Consider the following 20,464-nt stretch of genomic DNA (forward strand, 5'->3'; position numbering starts at 1 on the left):
CCGAACTGTGCGATGTAGTAGGGCGTTTCCAACAGGCCAATATTAAACACAGTTTAGCGCAGAAAACGTAATTAACTACCATGATCATAATCCATTTTGCGCCTACTTGTCGGTTCTGTGTTTCTTTCAAGCCTGCTACACTAGGTTAGTGTTGGAAAGAGAAGGGGAGGGAGAGCAGAGACAGAAGCATGCGTGATCGAGAGGGATAGACAGCAGTTGCTTTGTGAGGTATCTACCTGAAAATACATGATCTATAGGCCTTATTTACTTTGAAGAACTACGAAAATTGTGATATTGTCAGACAGCATAGGCAGCAGCTCTACAGAGATGATGATTTGGTATTAAATAATAAAGTAATAAAATAAAGCAAATGTAACATACACAACAACTGAAATATTTTATAAAGTAATGTAATGTGAATAAATGATGGTTAATAAGTGATAAGCAGTCACTACCGTCAAGGGACTTTTATGAATTGTTTTATTCTGTGTTATTACAGCATTCAACCCACATAATGCATAGTGCATTTAATGTGGGCCAATTGTGCGCCGCCCTATGGGTCTCCCAATCACGGCCAGATGTTATACATCCTATTGCACTGAGATGCAATGCCGTATATATGTATATATAAATATGTGTATGTATATGTATATATATATATATATATATGTATATATATATAATTATCTATTATGTTAATTTATTTTTGAGTACAGACTAGCTAAAAAAGTGAAAAGAATAAAGATAATTTTCTGGTAAAAAAAAAGTGAAGGTCCAAAATCATAAGTTTGCACACCCTATTTTAAATTGCTCCATGGAATAACTTTGCAGCTGTTTCTGATTAATAAACAATGCCATGCTGGTGGGTTGTAACATTCAAATAAAATCCACAATTTCTGCTGGTGTGGGCATTTAAGTACCACAGCACGCACAGACTAAAAAATGCAATTGCTGCCAGCTAGCAAATTTAGGCCCGCTTGCGCTGTGACTTGGGCTGTGGTTAGACAGGCAGCCCAAATCAGATTTTCTTTTAATAAACTAATTGGTCTTTTGACCAATATGATCAGCTCTGAGAAAGATCTGATGTGAAAAGATCCAATGTGATTGGTGGAAAGGCCGACTAGTGGTGGGAAAAAAAATCTAAATTGGGCTGCTTGTTGAAACACATCCTTACTACCTTGTGTAGTTGGTATATCAGTTGGGTGTATGTTTGGCTGTGTTTAGACACACAGTCCAATTCTGATTTTTTTTCTTCACTAATTGGTCTTTTGACCATCAGATCAGCTCTGAAAAATAGTTCTGAAAAAGACCAACTAGCGTGGGAAAAAAATCTTAATTGGTTTGCCTGTATGAAAATGCAGTCGTCATCACTGTTTGCTTGATTGATCATGTTCAGCTGCATGTCATTGTGATGTCATAACGATAGCCCTCTTGTTTGGATGAATTTCTTAACTCTCTGATTGGGAATATCTCAATTGCTTACTCTTCGAGTCCTCTCTCCTTGTCTCCTTCTCAAAACCCATTGGATGAGAAAGCCAGAGTTCCCGCCCCTCTGATCTGCTTCTTCAATGGGTTTTGAGAAGGAGGTGAGGAGAGAGAACGTGAGGAGTAAGCAATTCTCCCCTTAACTTCTTCCTTCCTCCATCCTTGATTGATTTCAAATCTGTTCTCTCAACAAAGACATAAAGCTGAACGTGATCAATCAATGAGCCAGTGATTGAATGGCAGTTGCAGGTTCAGGCAATAAATATACTCCCAGCTAGTATGGCAACAAAGCAAGATAGTAAATCACAGTGGGCTTAAGGGTTCAACTTGGCAACTATAGTGGTGGCTTGTCTGTTGGTACTTAGATATGGCTTTTGGAATTAATTTGTGGTAAGAGTCTTTGAACAATGTGTTTTTGATCTACTACATGGGTCCTGCTTGACCTTTTGATGTTAAATTTCACTTGTGTTGCACAGGCACTGAATTTATTTTCTTTACAGGATCGTGTTGCTTTGCTCCATATTCTCAGAACATTTAAGATCTGCTTGTGCTCCACATGGTAAGGCATAAACAATACATTGTGTTTTGTTGAAGACCAGCCTTAAAATTGCGGCGACTCATAATTCCCTTAATCTGTTTAGATGCCCAGAGATTAAGAGGCTACATGTATTCTGGCTCTTCCCAAGTGGAAGATGAACAGAAACAACCAGGTGATGGCTATCCTCAGGATCCAATCAAACCAACTTTTAGTACTTCAAGATCTGTCCAGAGTGATGCTACTCCCAGAGAGACTGGCCCCAACACCCATAACCAGGAACTATCCCGCAGAGGCTCTGCTTCAAGCTCTATCCAGCCTGCCCCAAGAATGTTAGGCCTCTCTGGCTCTATAGCCAGTAGAACCTCTGTCAGCCACAACAAGCGTCACACCCGTGCCAGTTTAACCTCAAGCCAAAGTGTCACCAGCCCTAGTGCAGTGAAGATGGTTTCAAGTTGGGAAGCAAAGGGAATCCAGCCCAAAACCTTTCCATTACAGCCTCGTTCAAGCACCTCTGGATCTGTTCAGAATTTCCTGGGAAGCCATTTATTCAAAGCAACCCCCCAGAATTCTGTGGCACAAAGTGGAATCTACCAGTCCGTAAGGGAAATGGCTTCCACCCCTTACCTTCAAGCTCCCTCACGTGGTTCTTCAGGAACTTCATTTAGACCAGGTCCTCTGCATTTTGGGTCTACTGAAGGTGGGAGTGCAACAAATGCGTACAAGCCCAGCTTCTCTCAATATGTCAAGCCATACCAGAGTAGATATGCCTCCGCCAGTAGTGGTTCAACTTCTAGTCAATATGCCCAGAGTATAGATGTTGCCTCCAAAAGCAGCAGTATCCCTATACTTAGCCTGGGGTCTAGCTCCAGTCACTTTACCCCGAGTTCTACGCCTAGTAGAAACTCCTATGGAACCTACAAGCCTGGCTCTACCCTTGGTGCAACACCACGCCAGAGCATGTTTACCTTTAACCAGGGTGGCAGTGCTTCAATCTACAGCCAGAATGTCCTTGCCGCCAACCAGAAGCCAAGCAGCACTACACCTGCCGACAGCAACCACAGACAAGTCTCTGGTCAGGTGGGGGACTACCAGCCTAGTTATGTTGCAAGTAGTGGGCCAATCTCCATCCTCTACAGTTCTAACCAGGGTGGCAGTGCTTCAATCTACAGCCAGAATGTCCTTGCTGCCAACCAGAAGCCAGGTAGCACTACACCTGCCGACAGCAACCACAGACAAGTCTCTGGTCAGGTGGGGGACTACCAGCCTACTTATGTTGTAAGTAGTGGGCCAATCTCCATCCTCTACAGTTCTGCCAAAGCTGGCAGTTCTTCAACTTATGTCCAGAAACCAAGCACCTCTAAACCTGCCCCCAGGCAAAGCTATCAGCGCAGCTATACTCCCAATGCTGTGAAGTCAAGATGAGGTGATTGGTGTTTGTTTTTATGCTACTTAGCCTGTTAGGTTTACACGGGCAGCTTATTGATCTTTTTGCCACTCTGCTCTTGAAAATTGGGTAGTAATCAGAATTGGGCAGCCTGTCTTCATGTTTGCTTGTTAATAATCTACTGTTTATCTTCTAGGTGCTGAGACCATGAAGTGATGCCAGGCGCTGTACTTCAATGGTTTTAATAGAAAACGCTGAATCTTATCCAAGTTCAGTCTCACTGTTGTATCCATTAAGTTTTTTTTACTGACATGTCTGCTTGGTCCAGCAGGACTTTTTGAATGCTGGCATTTGTTAAGATGTTGCATGACTGGACTTCTACAATGAGCCTGAAGCTGTGTTGGGTTTAACATTTGATGTGTGATAGGACCAGGGATTGAATCACATGATTCAGAATGCTAGATGTTACATACTCTGAACATTTTCTTGGAACAGCAATTACCTTACCAATCTTAATAGCAATAGTATCTGTGTTCTGACCATGATAAAGCTGCATCCAACATGATACCTTGTAGTTCTGTTTTTTCACTTGCTCTACATGTCTTCTATTCATCGACAAATTCAATAAGGGATCATCAGCAAGCGTATCTTCAACCAAATACAATACATTTAGTTTTAGAAAAGTTCAACACAATTTGTTCATATCAACTCATTCGGACACCTTAGGTCACTACTCAGTACATCTGTTAGCTCATTACATTCTGATGCTGCGGTATACATCGTAGAGTCATCGGCATATATTACTACTCTTGCTTTGTTCATTACTGGAGGTAAAGAGAAGTGGGCCTAGGCAGCTTCCTTGAGGAAGATCACAGCGTATCTCTTTACTGTTAGAAAAGCTACCATTAAAGAACACCTTTTGCCTTCTCCTGGATAGATAGCTTTCCATCCAGGATAGAGCTGCAGACTTAAAAACATAACATTTGAGTTTACCTAGTAACAGTTCATGAGCAACATCAAAAGCAGCACTGAAATCTAGCAACACTGCATCAACTAACTTCCTGTCATCCATACTCTTTAACCAATGATCTGTCATTTGTGCTAAGGCCGTATTTGTAGAATACCCTTTGAATGCATGTTGGAAACCTGTTATCAGACCATTACATGAGAACTAGTCCTTGATTTGTACAGATACAAATTTTTCCAAATTGACTGGACACAGGCAGGAAGCTTATATGATGACTATTAGGACCAGTGAATGCAGCTTTTTTTATCCTTAGGTAGTGGAATAACCTTGGACTCTTTCCAGACTTCTGGGAACACCCCATACATCAAACACTTATTAAACATTTTAGAGATTAGGGTAGATAGTTGGTCAGCTGTAACTCTAAGCAATTTGGCGTGAAGATTATCTGTACCAGGTGAATTGTCATCCGAAAGAGACAACAGCATCCTTTCTACTTCTTCCCTTTCTACTTGGTGAAATTTGAACATGCATTGCCTGATACAATTTTTTATAAGGGTATATAACATGGAGCCATCAGTTGGAATCATAGCATTCCTCAACTTGTCCACTTTGCCTGTAAAATATTCATTAAAGTAATTTGCGATGTCGTGTGGTTTTGTAATAAACATACCCTCTGATTCAACAAAAGAGACACATGTTTCCCCTGAAAGCATGATTCAGTATCAGCATCTCCAACTGGAGCATCAAGCAAAGGCATCATGCCTGAAGCCTTCACATCTGTAACACTTCTTAAAACACGGTATGATGCAAGCAGCACAACACATCAATAATAAAAATACAAGAATTAGGGTCAGAAATCCAGTAACTGCCATACCAGTGTACTTACCAAACCAGGCTCCCAACCAAGAGAACAGTCCAGACTCCTCCACCCCCGCCATGGTCCTCATCTCAGCAGATAGTGCATCAAGCCCACTAAGGGCCTTAGATATACTACCACGTCTATTCTGTCTGGCAACCCTAGATGTGGCCTCCAGCTGTTCAGACATACCAGTGAGTGCATCACAGGAGTAATTCACAAAATGCTGTTGATTATAGTAGATATAATTAATCCATGCAGTCTGTCTTGCATCCACTATGGCTGGACCTATAATAGGTAGTAAGTGCCAGAGTCCGTCATTCCTACCCAATGCCTGAAATTAATGAGGAACCCCAACAGGCAACCCCAACAGATTAGTGTGTATGTCAACTACATCCTCCGTCCATGGAGCACTACGTCTATGTCTCCCATGGGATGTAATGTTTTCAGGCCCCCTGGATACAGAACCCAACAGCTGTTCAGCAGTAACATCAACAATGGTCAGTGGAATTATCAAACTGGTCAGAGCAGACGTACCTTGCCAGTCTCCTCTAAGAATGGGTCTCAGTATTCTTTTGGGTCCACATATCCACCACACATCAGCCAGACCACTAGTTTGGTTTAGGCCTGCAACCTGCCAAGTGGCATTGATGGTCATGTTATTACTGCAATCAGGTTCAGGCAATCTCCCATAGTCCATGCCACTACCTGTACCCGTGATGCAACTGTAATTGCCTTTCTTTTCAGGGTCTTAGCTGTATACCTCATATAAGACAGCCACAAATTGTCAAAACCAGTCTCAGTACCATCAAAACCAGTCTCAGTGCCTAATTGATCAATAGCTGAATCGTCTCTAACGTTAATTACCTGAATGGGATTTGACACAGTGGTGGTGGGTGGTAGGCTCGGTCCAGGGGTGGTAGAGGAGTGTGTCTGGCTCTGGTTCGTCTGGGACCTCTGTGGTTTTGGCAGTACCTTAATAGAAAACACACCCATCGTGTCTGTCCCGGTCCTTTGTAGTCCGAGGGTGTAAGTGCCTGCATCAGAGAGCTTAATGGTTTTGATGGTTATTAGGATTTATTCACCTTTACAGAGTTCAACAGTGCTCCCAGGTTTCCCCCATATCATGGAAAACCTATCCACCTTTGTGGGATCCCCTATGCTACAAGGATACCCTCTTCTCCAATCCCAGAACTGTCCCAAGTTGGCTATCATGCAATCCCCATACGGACACCCTCCCCCCATTTGATACCTGGCTCTGCCCAGGTAACAACCTTACCAACTCTAAATAATGACTTAGGTAAGATTAGTATTATCCTTATGTTCTGACATTATCATGTAGGAGCGCCCCTTTCATTCTCCACATGTCCAATTATTCCTTTTGTCTCCACTCAGTAACTGTTATCTACACATTCTGTTATCTTTGCTCGTCCTGGCTCCCCTTCTAAAACTTCTCCTCTCTGCTCTCCAACCTTCAAGGTCTCTGCAGTGCGGGGGAGGGCTCTTCTGTCTGCCTTTTCCCCCTATCTGTCTATAGCTCTTTTTCTCATGTTTCCAAATTTTAACTAAATGTCTCACTGTTTGGCTTTATCTAAACTCATGGATTTTTTTGAAAAACATGTCTATGATGGCTATTTCTAAAGTCCTTATATAGGTTAATTCAACTCCACTATAATTAATTTACTTTAAAAAAAAAACATTAAAAAATATATATATATATATATAATAAAAAAAAAAAATTAAAAAAAAAAAATATATATATATATATATATAAAAAAAATATTAACTATGACCACAAATTCCTTATTCAAATGGCACCCCCCTGTGGCTGATCAGACCACCTGGGCGAGCCATGAAAGCAGCCACGACTCCATTCCCAATAGGCTATTCCAGTGATCATTTGGGAAACACAATGTATTACATAGAAATTTCCTCGCCATTATCTCGAACGAATTAGTCTCTCAATTCAACCTAAACAAACTATCAAAACGTTCAGTCATATCTTGAACAAATACTAATAACCGTATCAATCCGGGCAAAACCCATAAATATTTGAATTACAATCTAAATGAATTTTTGTCTATCGATGTCAAGGCTGAGACACGAACCCCAGTCCCCCGCATCGAAGGAAAAAACGTTACCCCAACGCCATTCAAATGATTGAGTTTCCCCGCCAATAACCATACGATTATAATTGTCTATACTAGCAAACTCCGGCACCGAGACAATTCCCAGAAAACATTACAATTCAAAGGCCCAAGCTTTTCCCCAGCGAGGATTCTCCTTATTCTCCGTTTTAGCGTCTCCAATATCAACCCAGGCTCCCTGTCGACTGGGAGCCCGTTGGGCGCGGCAATGCTGCCTTCTTCTGTCCACTCCCTGTATAGCTTTTCTCCCCGCTTCTACCACCATTTATTTCTAAAGTGGACTTCAAAGTTTTCAACACCTTCTCAGCCTCTTGACTAGTCATTGTTAAGTACATTTGGGGTGTGTATCATATAATTTTTAGAATTATTTCCAATACCAATTTGCCACTTTTTTTCATGTCAACGTTGCTACTGTTGGTGTTCAAATACTGGAGAGTGAGACCAAATCATGGACGCTGGACAGAGTGGATTTCAGTTGTAACAAAAAGGCAGTTTATTGCGTCAAAGATATCTTGTCCTGCAGTTAAGCGTGCACGGACCTAGTCATATGACTCAGTAAGGAGTCAGCTGAAAAGGGTCCTAGACAGAGGTTACAGCAGATTTTATACATGGAATAATGTAGGTAGAGTCTTGTCGTGTTGGTCTTCTGACTGGTCCTGAAGAGTTGGAGGCGGGCCTGCTCTAGCCAGAGCAGGAGCCCCATTGGTGCACAGCAGAGTCCTCTGCTCTTGGCACCCGACCAGTAGAGAGGGGAAATTGTTGAATCAAAACCCGCGGCTACTTGGTCAACCAATTCATACTCATCTGGTACCCCCCTGGAGACGCCAATTGCATCAATGTAAGTTGGGTCCCCAGCTGAAGGGCCCACCGTGCGCTTGGTCCTGGTAGGCCAAATTTCAGGACCCAGGGCTTGTATGCGGGTGAGCAGATCTTGGACGCCCAACAATGTCCCTCCTCCTGTCATGTTGATGCATGTGAAGTTAGCTCTAGCCACACTAGAGGAGAATATCGGTTTCTTGACAATGGTGGAGACTACCGGATAAACAACGTCCCACTGTGAACAATTTGCAGGTGGGTTATCTTTGTTCATAAGGGGCATCATGCAATCCCCGGTAATAGCAGCTGGTACTATGTGGAGTAAAGGTCTAGCTCCCATGCAAACGACACAGCTTTGCAGGGTCGTGTTGGCTGCTTGCTCGGTCAATAAAAGCCAATTGTTGGAGAAACCGGAGATTCCGGTGGCAGTAAGAATGGTGTCATCAGAGGTGGTGGGAGTGGTGACTAAAATAGCAGGACCCCATTCACCCTTCCCCTTAGATGTAGAGACTGGTATTGTTGTATCATCCCAGACAGTGACAGCAGAGGGCTGAGCCAGTTTTGAAATGCAGATTTTTAATTGCCAGTAGCGTGGAGCCTCGCTAGTATCTACATATGGGGCAAGTACAAAATCCTGACAACCCGTGTCAGAGCTTGGTCGAACAATTAGTTTGAGGTTGGAGCCAGTCCTGGTCAGCGACAATCTTCTTCTCCAATTCAGAACAGGTTGTCCCGACGAATAACTGGACCAGTCTGGACCAGTCTCCGTCACCAGGTTTTTCCATGACCAGTCCATATACCCCCCTTTAGTCATGTACCATTCAAACCTGGCGTAAACCAGTGCATGCCCTCCTAATTCATTCCTAGCATTTCCCAATACCCCCCAGGGCAGGGTAATGGTGGTGGTAGCATTAGAGGGCACACATAAGACGGTGCTTCTAACCTTGTCAGGGGTGCATTGTTGGTTTGTGGGTGCAGTACTACGCTTGGGACGGGAGTGATTGTAGGGAGTGATGTCAGAGACGGTGTTAGGGATGAGCGTTGGGGTGAGTGTACGTGATGTTTTAGGGTGTGATAGATGATCTATTAACCATGTGAAAGTGCCCAGGGACACCCCAAATATCAGTAGGAATATCACAAATAAGAGGCCAGATATCCCTAGCCTTACCCAGGGAGGGAGAAATGTCCCTCTAACTGGGCGAGGTTCCTTTTTCAGGGAAGGCGGAGTTTGATGCCGCATCACCTGAGTCAGGAGTGTCTTCATTTGGAATCGAATTTAGGCCGCTCAAATCAGCTCTGACTTCTGTCAGTGTTCTGGAAGGAGTTGGGGCTGGGGTGCAATGTGTAAGGTGGTGCCAAGGTGCGCCTGATTTACCTTTGACCTGGACTGAGTGTGAAGTAACCTCCTTCACTTCGTACGGTCCAGTCCACCTGGGTTCCAGCCACTTTCTCTTGTGGACTTTAACCCTCACTCAGTCACCAACTTTTACCTTCAGTAGTGGCGTGTCCCCCGGCAGCTCCCCTTCTTGGACCTTGCGAACCTGAGAAGAGTGCTGCAGAAAGTTCCGTCAATTTTTTTTACATAATCCGACATTTCAATTGGTTGTACATCAAGAGCGGGCATATGACCTCCCTCCCTTGGTGGACCAGGCATGACTCTACCAGTCATTATCTCATGAGGAGAGAGATGGGTGCCTGCTCCTGGTGAGGCTCTCATGGACATCAGCACCAGAGGCAGGACTTCAACCCATGTCAACTTCGTACCTGCACATACTTTAGCTATCTTAGCTTTCAGCGTTAGGTTTGGCGTTCCACCAGACCTTGGGACCGGGGGGGTGGTACACAGAACCGAATCTGTGTGTTATGCCAAATCTTTCTTCCACCTGTCTTAGGTGTTTGTTACTGAAATGTGAGCCATTTGTCAAATCTGATTTGTCTTGGGATGCCATACCTGGGTATTAGTTCGGTTTGTAGCCACTTAACGACTGACCTAGCATCCTCCCTTGCTGTTGGTATTGCTTCTACCCATTTGGAGAACCCATCTACCATAACTAGGAGATAGTGTTTTCCTTTAGATACATTGTCGGGGCCATGTCGGTGTAGTCTATGCTAATGTCCTGAAAACATGCATTAGGTACTGGGTATGAGCCCATTGGTGTTTGATATGGTTTCTTTGGGTTGTGGCTGCCACATACGTTGCATTCGTCAGAAAGTAAGTCAGTAATTTCTTTCATGTGAGGGTGCCACCAGATGTGCGAGACCTTTTGAAGGGTCTTCAGTTTGCCTTCGTGTGTGGGGCCATGTGCTTCTCGTAAAGTTCTGGGTCCATCAGTGTGGACTGCTCCATGGGCATAGGCTGAGTCTGTATAGATATTCACAGTCTTTCCTTTTCCTCTGATGAGGGCCTGCGTCAATCCGATGATTTCAGCTAATTGGGCAGATGCTGGTTGAGGGATGACGGCTGACTCAAGGGTGACATGTGAGCCGTCTGGGAGTTGCTGTACCACCGCATAGGCTGCTATGTTTCCTTCTTCTCCTTTGTAGCAGCAGCCATCAGTGTACAGCCATTGGTTGGGATTGGTCAGTGGTTCATTCTTCAGGTCTGGTCTCAGTTTTAGTTCTTGTGCCGCTCTTTCAGCACAAGAGTGGGGCAGTCCTTCTTCAGCGTTGAGTGCATCTGCCATATTTTTGTCGGTGTTAACAAACGTGATATGTGACTGTGTGCATTTGTTCTGGATCTTGGTTTTTCTTTCAGCACTGAACGTGAATTCTTTACTCATGAGATACGCAGCAACGCCATGATGGGTGTGGATCTCCAATGGATGACACATCACAAGGTGAGCTGTTTTCTCAATAGCTTTTGCTACTGCAGCAACGTATCTGGAGCATGTTGTCTGTCCTACCTCAATGTGGTCAAGTTTGGAGGAGTGGTACATCAATACCCTTCTCTCCCCTCTTGTTTCTGGAATAGGACGGACGAGGTGAATCCTTCCTTTTCAGAAACATCCAAATGGAACTTAATGTTATAGTCAGGTGCAATCAGCGCTGCTGCCGCTGATAGATCCGTTTTCAGGAGTGCAAAAGCTGTTGATGCTTCAGCCGTCCAGGCCAGGGGTGCATGGAGGTTCCTTGGTCGTAGGATGACCGGTGCTGCCACCCCCTCTGGGCCACACACAATGGTACAACACCTGATAGGTGGGGTCAGGTGCATCATGTCTTCGTCCCAGTCTTCAGTGTAGGGGCAGTCATCAGTGTCTCAGCTTGGGGAGTCTTATATGGGTGCAGAGTGTAGATTTGAGCTTTCAGTTGGTTGAACTTAAACTGGATGTGAGGGGTGGCAGGCCCTGTGGGTAGGCATTTTAGCCAGTACACTTCTTGGGTTTCAGACAGTGTGGGCGTCGGCAGGAGTGGCATCATCATAATTCTTACTGGGCGATCAGGTGTTGAAGAGGGAGGGTTGGTGGATACTTCCACTACTTCCATTGTTGCTCACACACAATCTGCTCTCCTGTTATTCCGAAGCTCATAGCCCCATTCAGCTGGCCCGCCTGTATTGCGGGTTGGGTCCTGGTGAGGAAAGGGTTGCCTTTGAACGGGTTGTGAGACGGGCCACGTTGATTGTGCCCCATTGAATATGGTGGAGGTTGGGCCACCTCTATTGGTATTTCTGGATATAGTGTGGGAGGAGCAGATGCCGTGTAGGTGTTGTCAGTTTTGGGAGGCTGTGGGAGAATAGTCGTGTGGAGCTTTGGTATCTGCTGACGTTGCAGAGACCATGCACATTATGTCTGGGTTCTTCTTAGGTTGCACCCTCCTACACTCCCCTATCGCCCATGTCCCTATCTTTAGCTCTGCTTCTGCTCTCTCTCTCTCTCGTGCCCTCCTTTTTGAACATGTGTATCTTGTTCCTCTCCGTCTCACTTGCTCTTGCTTCCTCTACTGCGTCCTCTAGCTCTTTCTGCATAGTCGGATTTGTTCAGTGAATTATTTAAATACTTTCTAAAAATAATTCACCAATCACCTCCCGGAACAATATATTAGCAAGCGGTTCTATAACAATTGTCAGAATAATTCTATCTCTTTAGGAAATATCGATAGGAATTGGAAAACCTAAAGTTGTTCAGCGAATTACTTAAATACTTTCTAAAAATAATTCAGCAATCACCTCTTGGAACAATATATTAGTAATTACAGGCGGGTGTGTAATAATTATCAGAATAATATTAGCATCCTGGGGAATACCAACAGCAGATAGGAAAACAGCAATCAGTCAGTATTCAGCACGACGGCTGGGTTAATTCACAGCTCGGCGACTGGTATGGGCAGTATTTGGGCTCGGCGGCCGTCAATTTTACACCGTTTATGTATTCACAGCATGGCAATTATTCCTCAACAAATGTTTTCTCTGAATTGGGCACCAATGCATCCCCAGTCACGGAATCGTGGAACGTCAAATCTGGTTATATTAATTCTACCTGACCTCACTTCATACACAACCTATTCAAGAATAGGACAGTTTTCTATGCAGATTTCAGTCCATCAATTCATTTAACTTCACTTCATACACAACCTAATCAATAGGACGGTTTTCTATGCAGATTTCAGTTCATTTATTCATTTAACTTCACTTCATACACAACCTAATCAATAGGACGGTTTTCTATGCAGATTTCAGTTCATTTATTCATTTAACTTCACTTCATACACAACCTAATCAATAGGACGGTTTTCTATGCAGATTTCAGTTCACTTATTCATTTGGTCAACACATTAACAAATCATACAGACATTTCATAAAAGGTTCTATTATGCACAAGATATCTTTTGAACTATGCCTTCACAGTTTTAGTAGCAATTTAGCAACGATTCATACTCACACTCAGTACTACTGATCAAAATTTGGTTGTAGGCTAAGATACAATATGCAGATTTTGATTTAACAGGCTCTGCTTACCTTTTGGTTGAGCTCACTGATCAGTTTCCTGAGGCAAGTCGAATGGTTGAAGGTCTCCTGGACTACAGGTCACTCTTCCGTCTGATTCGAACCGGATGATTGTCTCGCCTCTCACACTGACTTATCGTGGATATAATTCAGGATGAAAACCATCCTCTGCTACCAAGTTTTGTTGGTGTTCAAATACTGGAGAGTGAGACCAAATCATGGACGCTGGACAGAGTGGATTTCAGCTGTAACAAAAAGGCAGTTTATTGCGTCAAAGATATCTTGTCCTGCAGTTAAGCGTGCGCGGACCTAGTCATATGACTCAGTAAGGAGTCAGCTGAAAAGGGTCCTAGACAGAGGTTACAGCAGATTTTATACATGGAATAATGTAGGTAGAGTCTTGTCGTGTTGGTCTTCTGACTGGTCCTGAAGAGTTGGAGGCGGGCCTGCTCTAGCCAGAGCAGGAGCCCCATTGGTGCACAGCAGAGTCCTCTGCTCTTGGCACCCGACCAGTAGAGAGGGGAGTGAAGTGTGTGTGTTCGTGCGATGAAATGTCTGTGTGTCCAGGAGTCGTGAGATAAGGGGAACTGAAACTGGCAGTTACTGGCTGGGTGTGAGTGTTTGTGCGATGAAATGTCTGTGTGTCAAGGAGTCGTGAGATAAGGGGGAATGAAATGTTTTGACAGGGGTGCGTGCAATGACTTGAGTCAGGCGGGTTAGTTTGGCGCTCTATAACTGTTTGTGCGGTTAGCATCCTTGTGACAATGGGGAACCATTGTGTCTCAGTCATGGGGTGTGTTGTGCAAGCTTTAGGCTCTAAAGCAGCCTGAGGGCACTAAGGCCACCTAAATATATGTGCTTGATATATGAGCTATGTATATGAATATATGTATATATGACGCTACCTCCTTAGTCAATTAACAGTATGACTTCAAGAAATACCCGTAGGTCGTTCAAACTGGTATTAGCTATTCCCACTCAATACCCAATGTACTACATTCATTCAGTGAACTTAACTTATTTCCAATAAAACCCATCTCATTACCCTTAGGTCATTCAACTGTTATTGTATGCCGACTAATAACTAATGTACCACAGTCACTCGAGGAACTTATCTTATTTCCAATATAACACAGGTCTCTTGCCTGTACTATTATCCGTAGATCATTCAGCCCGTCATCAGTACGCCGACTGATAACTAATGTACCACAATCATTCGATTTGTCCTTATCAAATCTTCATTCACACCAGTAAGTACGCCGACTCACCCACACAAACCAGTAGGTACGCCGACCCACCTAGTACATTACATTCGCTGTTATATTGCCGTTCATCCACACTCACACAAGTAGGTTCGCCAACCCACCCTCATATAAACCAGTAGCTTCGCCGAACTACCTAGTACGTTACATTCACAGTTATATTGCCGTTCACCTCACATTCCCACTGGTAGGTTCGCCGACCCACCCTCACATAAACCAGTAGCTTCGCCGAACTACCTAGTACATTACATTCACTGTCATACCGTAAAAGTGATCGATCAGTTCAAAATTGCATTTACCACTATGTAATCCTTATGATCCTTTACCAATATAAATTAATAGAATTGTTACTTACATCAAACAGGTGTCTCACAAAACTATATTTGGATAACTCCAATGTGCAGAACTTTAGTTTTTCACAACAGGTGTCTGCCTACCTTTTTTAGTTGACCGGTCAGGATTTGTGAGACACACCGTCCGACGACAGTACTGGCCAATCGGCTGGCACACCAATGTCCAGCGATGTCCTTTACCAGATCACGTCGGTGGTCACCATGTTAGAGTTGCGTCAATTTGAATCTGGTATCAGGATAAATATGACAATGAGTCACCGATTGTATACTATGTATTTTTTTATTAGCTAAGCAATAAGTGGTAAATGCAATTTTCGTATATACGGGCTCTCTGTCCCACCTCGCAGGGCAAACAGAGAACTGACAGGATGTATGTAAACAGTATTGTGATAGACATAGTTCCAACCCGTCTGTTGGCCTATCACAGTAGGGGCTGGGCGTGGTTTAAACTTGCTCAGCCTATTGCAGGCGCTCAGGCGGGTCCCCGCCTCTTGGCGCTTCTGTTGATAGCTGTAACTGTTGCTGTGAAGAACATCCATGTGCTCATGCTCAATACCGTTATCTCGCACCTGGCTCCTGTTATCTAACAAAAGGCCGCTTGTTCTCGCAACACCCCGCTCTGAATGTGCCCCCCTCAACTCCTTGAACAGTTCCTGTCTTCATGCTACTCTGTATTTTTCCATCATGAGAAAGGCCCATGGCCCTGAAACTGTTAACAATGTTTCAAGTCAGCTATGTTGCATAACACATAAATACATCCACACAAGCCAACAGCAGATAATATTCAATCATATATATGGTAATGGACTATAGTGCATAACACAGAAACCTCATATAATGTCATAACTTGCGCCAGGTAACATACAGTTGAACATGTTATTACGACCTTTAGACCCGATGACATGTTTCTACACATGAATTTAGCTAGCCAAAGCCACCATGACATCACCTAAAAGTGTGATCGGGGATTTCTATTGGAGAAGAGTTTTAGCTAACATGCATGCTTTACTGTCTGTGAAAATGTACAGTTTTTCGGAACTCACTTCACTCATACATAGAGTGAGGGGTGCGCTGCTGGTGCTGGCACATGCCCAGATCAAATACACCGCTGCAGTCGACGTGGCCTCAAACCAATCTTAGATTGTGATTACAGAATTGAAGCAAATCGTACAATCTAGTCTAATTGGTATCAAGATTTTAAATGGGTGTACATCGCACAATGTGACGTGATAATCATAACAGACGTAATCCTGGTGCTGACTGATTAGCTGAAATGTAGGTTATTTTTCGGTTAATTGACAGACATCTGTTCAATAGTTTTTTCTGTGAGCTCAATGTGCATACCAGATCAAGCCCGAACTGTGCGATGTAGTAGGGCGTTTCCAACAGGCGAATAGTTTAGCGCAGAAAACGTAATTAACTACCATAATCATAATCCATTTTGCGCCTACTTGTCAGTTCTGTGTTTCTTTCAAGCCTGCTACATTAGGTTAGTGTAGGAAAGAGAAGGGGAGGAAGAGCAGAGACAGAAGCATGCGTGATCGAGAGGGATAGACAGCAGTTGCTTTGCGAGGTATCTACCTGAAAATACATGATCTATAGGCCTTATTTACTTTGAAGAACTACGAAAATTGTGAAATTGTCAGACAGCATAGGCAGCAGCTCTACAGAGATGATGATTTGGTATTAAATAATAAAGTAATAAAATAAAGCAAATGTAACATACACAACAACTGAAATATTTTATAAAGTAATGTAATGTGAATAAATGATGGTTAATAAGTGATAAGCAGTCACTACCGTCAAGGGACTTTTATGAATTGTTTTATTCTGTGTTATTACAGCATTCAACCCACATAATGCATAGTGCATTTAATGTGGGCCAATTGTGCGCCGCCCTATGGGTCTCCCAATCACGGCCAGATGTTATACATCCTATTGCACTGAGATGCAGTGCCGTATATATGTATATATATGGCCCCATATATATATATATATATAATTATCTATTATGTTAATTTATTTTTGAGTACAGACTAGCTAAAAAAGTGAAAAGAATAAAGATAATTTTCTGGTTTAAAAAAAAGTGAAGGTCCAAAATCATAAGTTTGCACACCCTATTTTAAATTGCTCCATGGAATAACTTTGCAGCTGTTTCTGATTAATAAACAATGCCATGCTGGTGGGTTGTAACATTCAAATAAAATCCAGAATTTCTGCTGGTGCAAATTTAGGCCCGCTTGCGCTGTGACTTGGGCTGTGTTTAGACAGGCAGCCCAAATCAGATTTTCTTTTAATAAACTAATTGGTCTTTTGACCAATCTGATCAGCTCTGAGAAAGATCTGATGTGAAAAGATCCAATGTGATTGGTGGAAAGGCCGACTAGTGGTGGGAAAAAATCTAAATTGGGCTGCTTGTTGAAACACATCCTTACTGCCTTGTGTAGTTGGTATATCAGTTGGGTGTATGTTTGGCTGTGTTTAGACACACATTCCAATTCTGATTTTTTCTTCTTCACTAATTGGTCTTTTGACCATCAGATCATCCCTGAAAAATAGTTCTGAAAAAGACCAACTAGCGTGGGAAAAAAATCTTAATTGGGTTGCCTGTATGAAAATGCAGTCGTCATCACTGTTTGCTTGATTGATCATGTTCAGCTGCATGTCATTGTGATGTCATAACGATAGCCCTCTTGCTTGGATGAATTTCTTAACTCTCTGATTGGGAAGATCTCAATTGCTTACCCTTCGAGTCCTCTCTCCTTGTCTCCTTCTCAAAACCCATTGGATGAGAAAGCCAGAGGTCCCGCCCCTCTGATCGGCTTCTTCAATGGGCTTTGAGAACGAGGTGAGGAGAGAGAACGTGAGGAGTAAGCAATTCTCCCCTAACTTCTTCCTTCCTCCATCCTTGATTGATTTCAAATCTGTTCTCTCAACAAAGACATAAAGCTGAACGTGATCAATCAATGAGCCAGTGATTGAATGGCAGTTGCAGGTTCAGGCAATAAATATACTCCCAGCTAGTATGGCAACAAAGCAAGATAGTAAATCACAGTGGGCTTAAGGGTTCAACTTGGCAACTATAGTGGTGGCTTGTCTGTTGGTACTTAGATATGGCTTTTGGAATTAATTTGTGGTAAGAGTCTTTGAACAATGTGTTTTTGATCTACTACATGGGTCCTGCTTGACCTTTTGATGTTAAATTTCACTTGTGTTGCACAGGCACTGAATTTATTTTCTTTACAGGATCGTGTTGCTTTGCTCCATATTCTCAGAACATTTAAGATCTGCTTGTGCTCCACATGGTAAGGCATAAACAATACATTGTGTTTTTTGTTTTGTTGAAGACCAGCCTTAAAATTGCGGTGACTCTTAATTCCCTTAATCTGTTTAGATGCCCAGAGATTAAGAGGCTACATGTATTCTGGCTCTTCCCAAGTGGAATATGAACAGAAACAACCAGGTGATGGCTATCCTCAGGATCCAATCAAACCAACTTTTAGTACTTCAAGATCTGTCCAGAGTGATGCTACTCCCAGAGAGACTGGCCCCAACACCCATAACCAGGAACTATCCCGCAGAGGCTCTGCTTCAAGCTCTATCCAGCCTGCCCCAAGAATGTTAGGCCTCTCTGGCTCTATAGCCAGTAGAACCTCTGTCAGCCACAACAAGCGTCACACCCGTGCCAGTATAACCTCAGGCCAAAGTGTCACCAGCCCTAGTGCAGTGAAGATGGTTTCAAGTTGGGAAGCAAAAACCTTTCCATTACAGCCTCGTTCAAGCAACTCTGGATCTGTTCAGAATTTCCTGAGAAGCCATTTATTCAAAGCAACCCCCCAGAATTCTGTGGCACAAAGTGGAATCTACCAGTCCGTAAGGGAAATGGCTTCCACCCCTTACCTTCAAGCTCCCTCACGTGGTTCTTCAGGAACTTCATTTAGACCAGGTCCTCTGCATTTTGGGTCTACTGAAGGTGGGAGTGCAACAAATGCGTACAAGCCCAGCTTCTCTCAATATGTCAAGCCATACCAGAGTAGATATGCCTCCGCCAGTAGTGGTTCAACTTCTAGTCAATATGCCCAGAGTATAGATGTTGCCTCCAAAAGCAGCAATATCCCTATACTTAGCCTGGGGTCTAGCTCCAGTCTCTTTACCCCGAGTTCTACGCCTAGTAAACACTCCTATGGAACCTACACGCCTGGCTCTACCCTTGGTGCAACACCACGCCAGAGCATGTTTACCTCTAACCAGGGTGGCAGTGCTTCAATCTACAGCCAGAATGTCCTTGCCGCCAACCAGAAGCCAAGCAGCACTACACCTGCCGACAGCAACCACAGACAAGTCTCTGGTCAGGTGGGGGACTACCAGCCTAGTTATGTTGCAAGTAGTGGGCCAATCTCCATCCTCTACAGTTCTGCCCAGGCTGGCAGTTCTTCAACTTATGTCCAGAAACCAAGCACCTCTAAACCTGCCCCCAGGCAAAGCTATCAGCGCAGCTATACTCCCAATGCTGTGAAGTCTATCCCTAGCTATGCCAGAGGACCTACCCAGAGCAGTACCACCACACCTCAAAGCGTTGTTCTGGTCTACATCTACAACATCCCAGCACGCTATGGTGGCACTCATATCAGTCGGCTCAAAGACAGTAATCATAGTGGGCGTAGTGCCTCCACTAGCCACTCCAAAACCAGCTCAAGTGTTAACAAGCCACAGCAAACCACACTCCACCTGCCAAACAGGAGGGTCCCAGCACTCCCTACGTCCCAAGTCTCACACTCTTCTAGATGGGAGCCCAGAACATGACTAAGTGAGAGCTGTAACCACCAGTTGAGGTGATTGCTGTTTATTTTTATGCTACTTAGCCTGTTAGGTTTACACGGGCAGCTTATTGATCTTTTTGCCACTGCTCTTGAAAATTGGGGGGGTAGTAATCAGAATTGGGCAGCCTGTCTTCATGTTTGCTCGTTAATAATCTACTGTTTATCTTCTAGGTGCTGAGACCATGAAGTGATGCCAGGCGCTGTACTTCAATGGTTTTAATAAATAATGCTGAATCTTATCCAAGTTCAGTCTCACTGTCTCCATTAAGTTTATTTTACTGACATGTCTGCTTGGTCCAGCAGGACTTTTTGAATGCTGGCATTTGTTAAGCTGTTGCATGACTGGACCTCTACGATGAGCCTGAAGCTGTGTTGGGCTTAACATTTGCTGTGTGATAGGACCAGGGATTGAATCACATGATTCAGAATGCTAGATGTTACATACTCTGAACATTTTCTTGGAACAGCAATTACCTTACCAATCTTAATAGCAATATTATCTATGTGTTCTGACCATGATAAAGCTGCATCCAACATGATGCCTTGTAGTTTTGTTTTTTTCACTTGCTCTACATGTCTTCTATTCATCAGCAAGCATATCTTCAACCAAATACAATACATTTAGTTTTAGAAAAGTTCAACACAATTTGTTCATATCAACTCATTCAGACACCAGTCTTAGGTCAGTACATCTGTTAGCTCATTACATTCTGATGCTGCGGTATACATCGTAGAGTCATCGGCATATATTACTACTCTTGCTTTGTTCATTACTGGAGGTAAAGAGAAGTGGGCCTAGGCAGCTTCCTTGAAGATCACAGCATATCTTTACTGTTTGAAAAGCTACCATTAAAAGAACACCTTTTGCCTTCTCCTGGATAGATAGCTTTCCAT

The 20,464-nt window shown here is 43.5% G+C and overlaps 1 protein-coding gene and 1 pseudogene across 1 annotated transcript; both read left to right on the forward strand.

Moving 5' to 3' along the window:
* The first annotated feature begins 1,706 nt into the window (after positions 1-1,706).
* Positions 1,707-3,972, forward strand: LOC135572444 (uncharacterized). The gene is made up of 4 exons (XM_065020430.1): positions 1,707-1,875; positions 1,986-2,044; positions 2,127-3,446; positions 3,604-3,972. Exons 1-3 carry the CDS (start codon positions 1,853-1,855, stop codon positions 3,443-3,445), a joined length of 1,401 nt encoding a protein of 466 aa, XP_064876502.1. The 5' UTR covers positions 1,707-1,852; the 3' UTR covers position 3,446; positions 3,604-3,972.
* A 13,751-nt stretch (positions 3,973-17,723) lies between these two features.
* Positions 17,724-19,809, forward strand: LOC135572445 (uncharacterized; annotated as a pseudogene).
* Positions 19,810-20,464: the final 655 nt, after the last annotated feature.

The sequence above is a fragment of the Oncorhynchus nerka genome, linkage group LG7 (genome assembly GCF_034236695.1).
Source record: "Oncorhynchus nerka isolate Pitt River linkage group LG7, Oner_Uvic_2.0, whole genome shotgun sequence".
Taxonomy (NCBI): domain Eukaryota; kingdom Metazoa; phylum Chordata; class Actinopteri; order Salmoniformes; family Salmonidae; genus Oncorhynchus; species Oncorhynchus nerka.

What these genes read in the sequence shown, in the direction of transcription:
- LOC135572444 (XM_065020430.1), top strand. Translation starts at nt 1,853, where the DNA reads ATGGCTTTTGGAATTAATTTGTG. An exon ending in GCTTTTGGAATTAATTTGTG is followed by an intron (nt 1,876 to 1,985) that starts GTAAGAGTCTTT and finishes TTTTCTTTACAG; the next exon opens with GATCGTGTTGCTTTGCTCCA. An exon ending in ATCTGCTTGTGCTCCACATG is followed by an intron (nt 2,045 to 2,126) that starts GTAAGGCATAAA and finishes TAATCTGTTTAG; the next exon opens with ATGCCCAGAGATTAAGAGGC.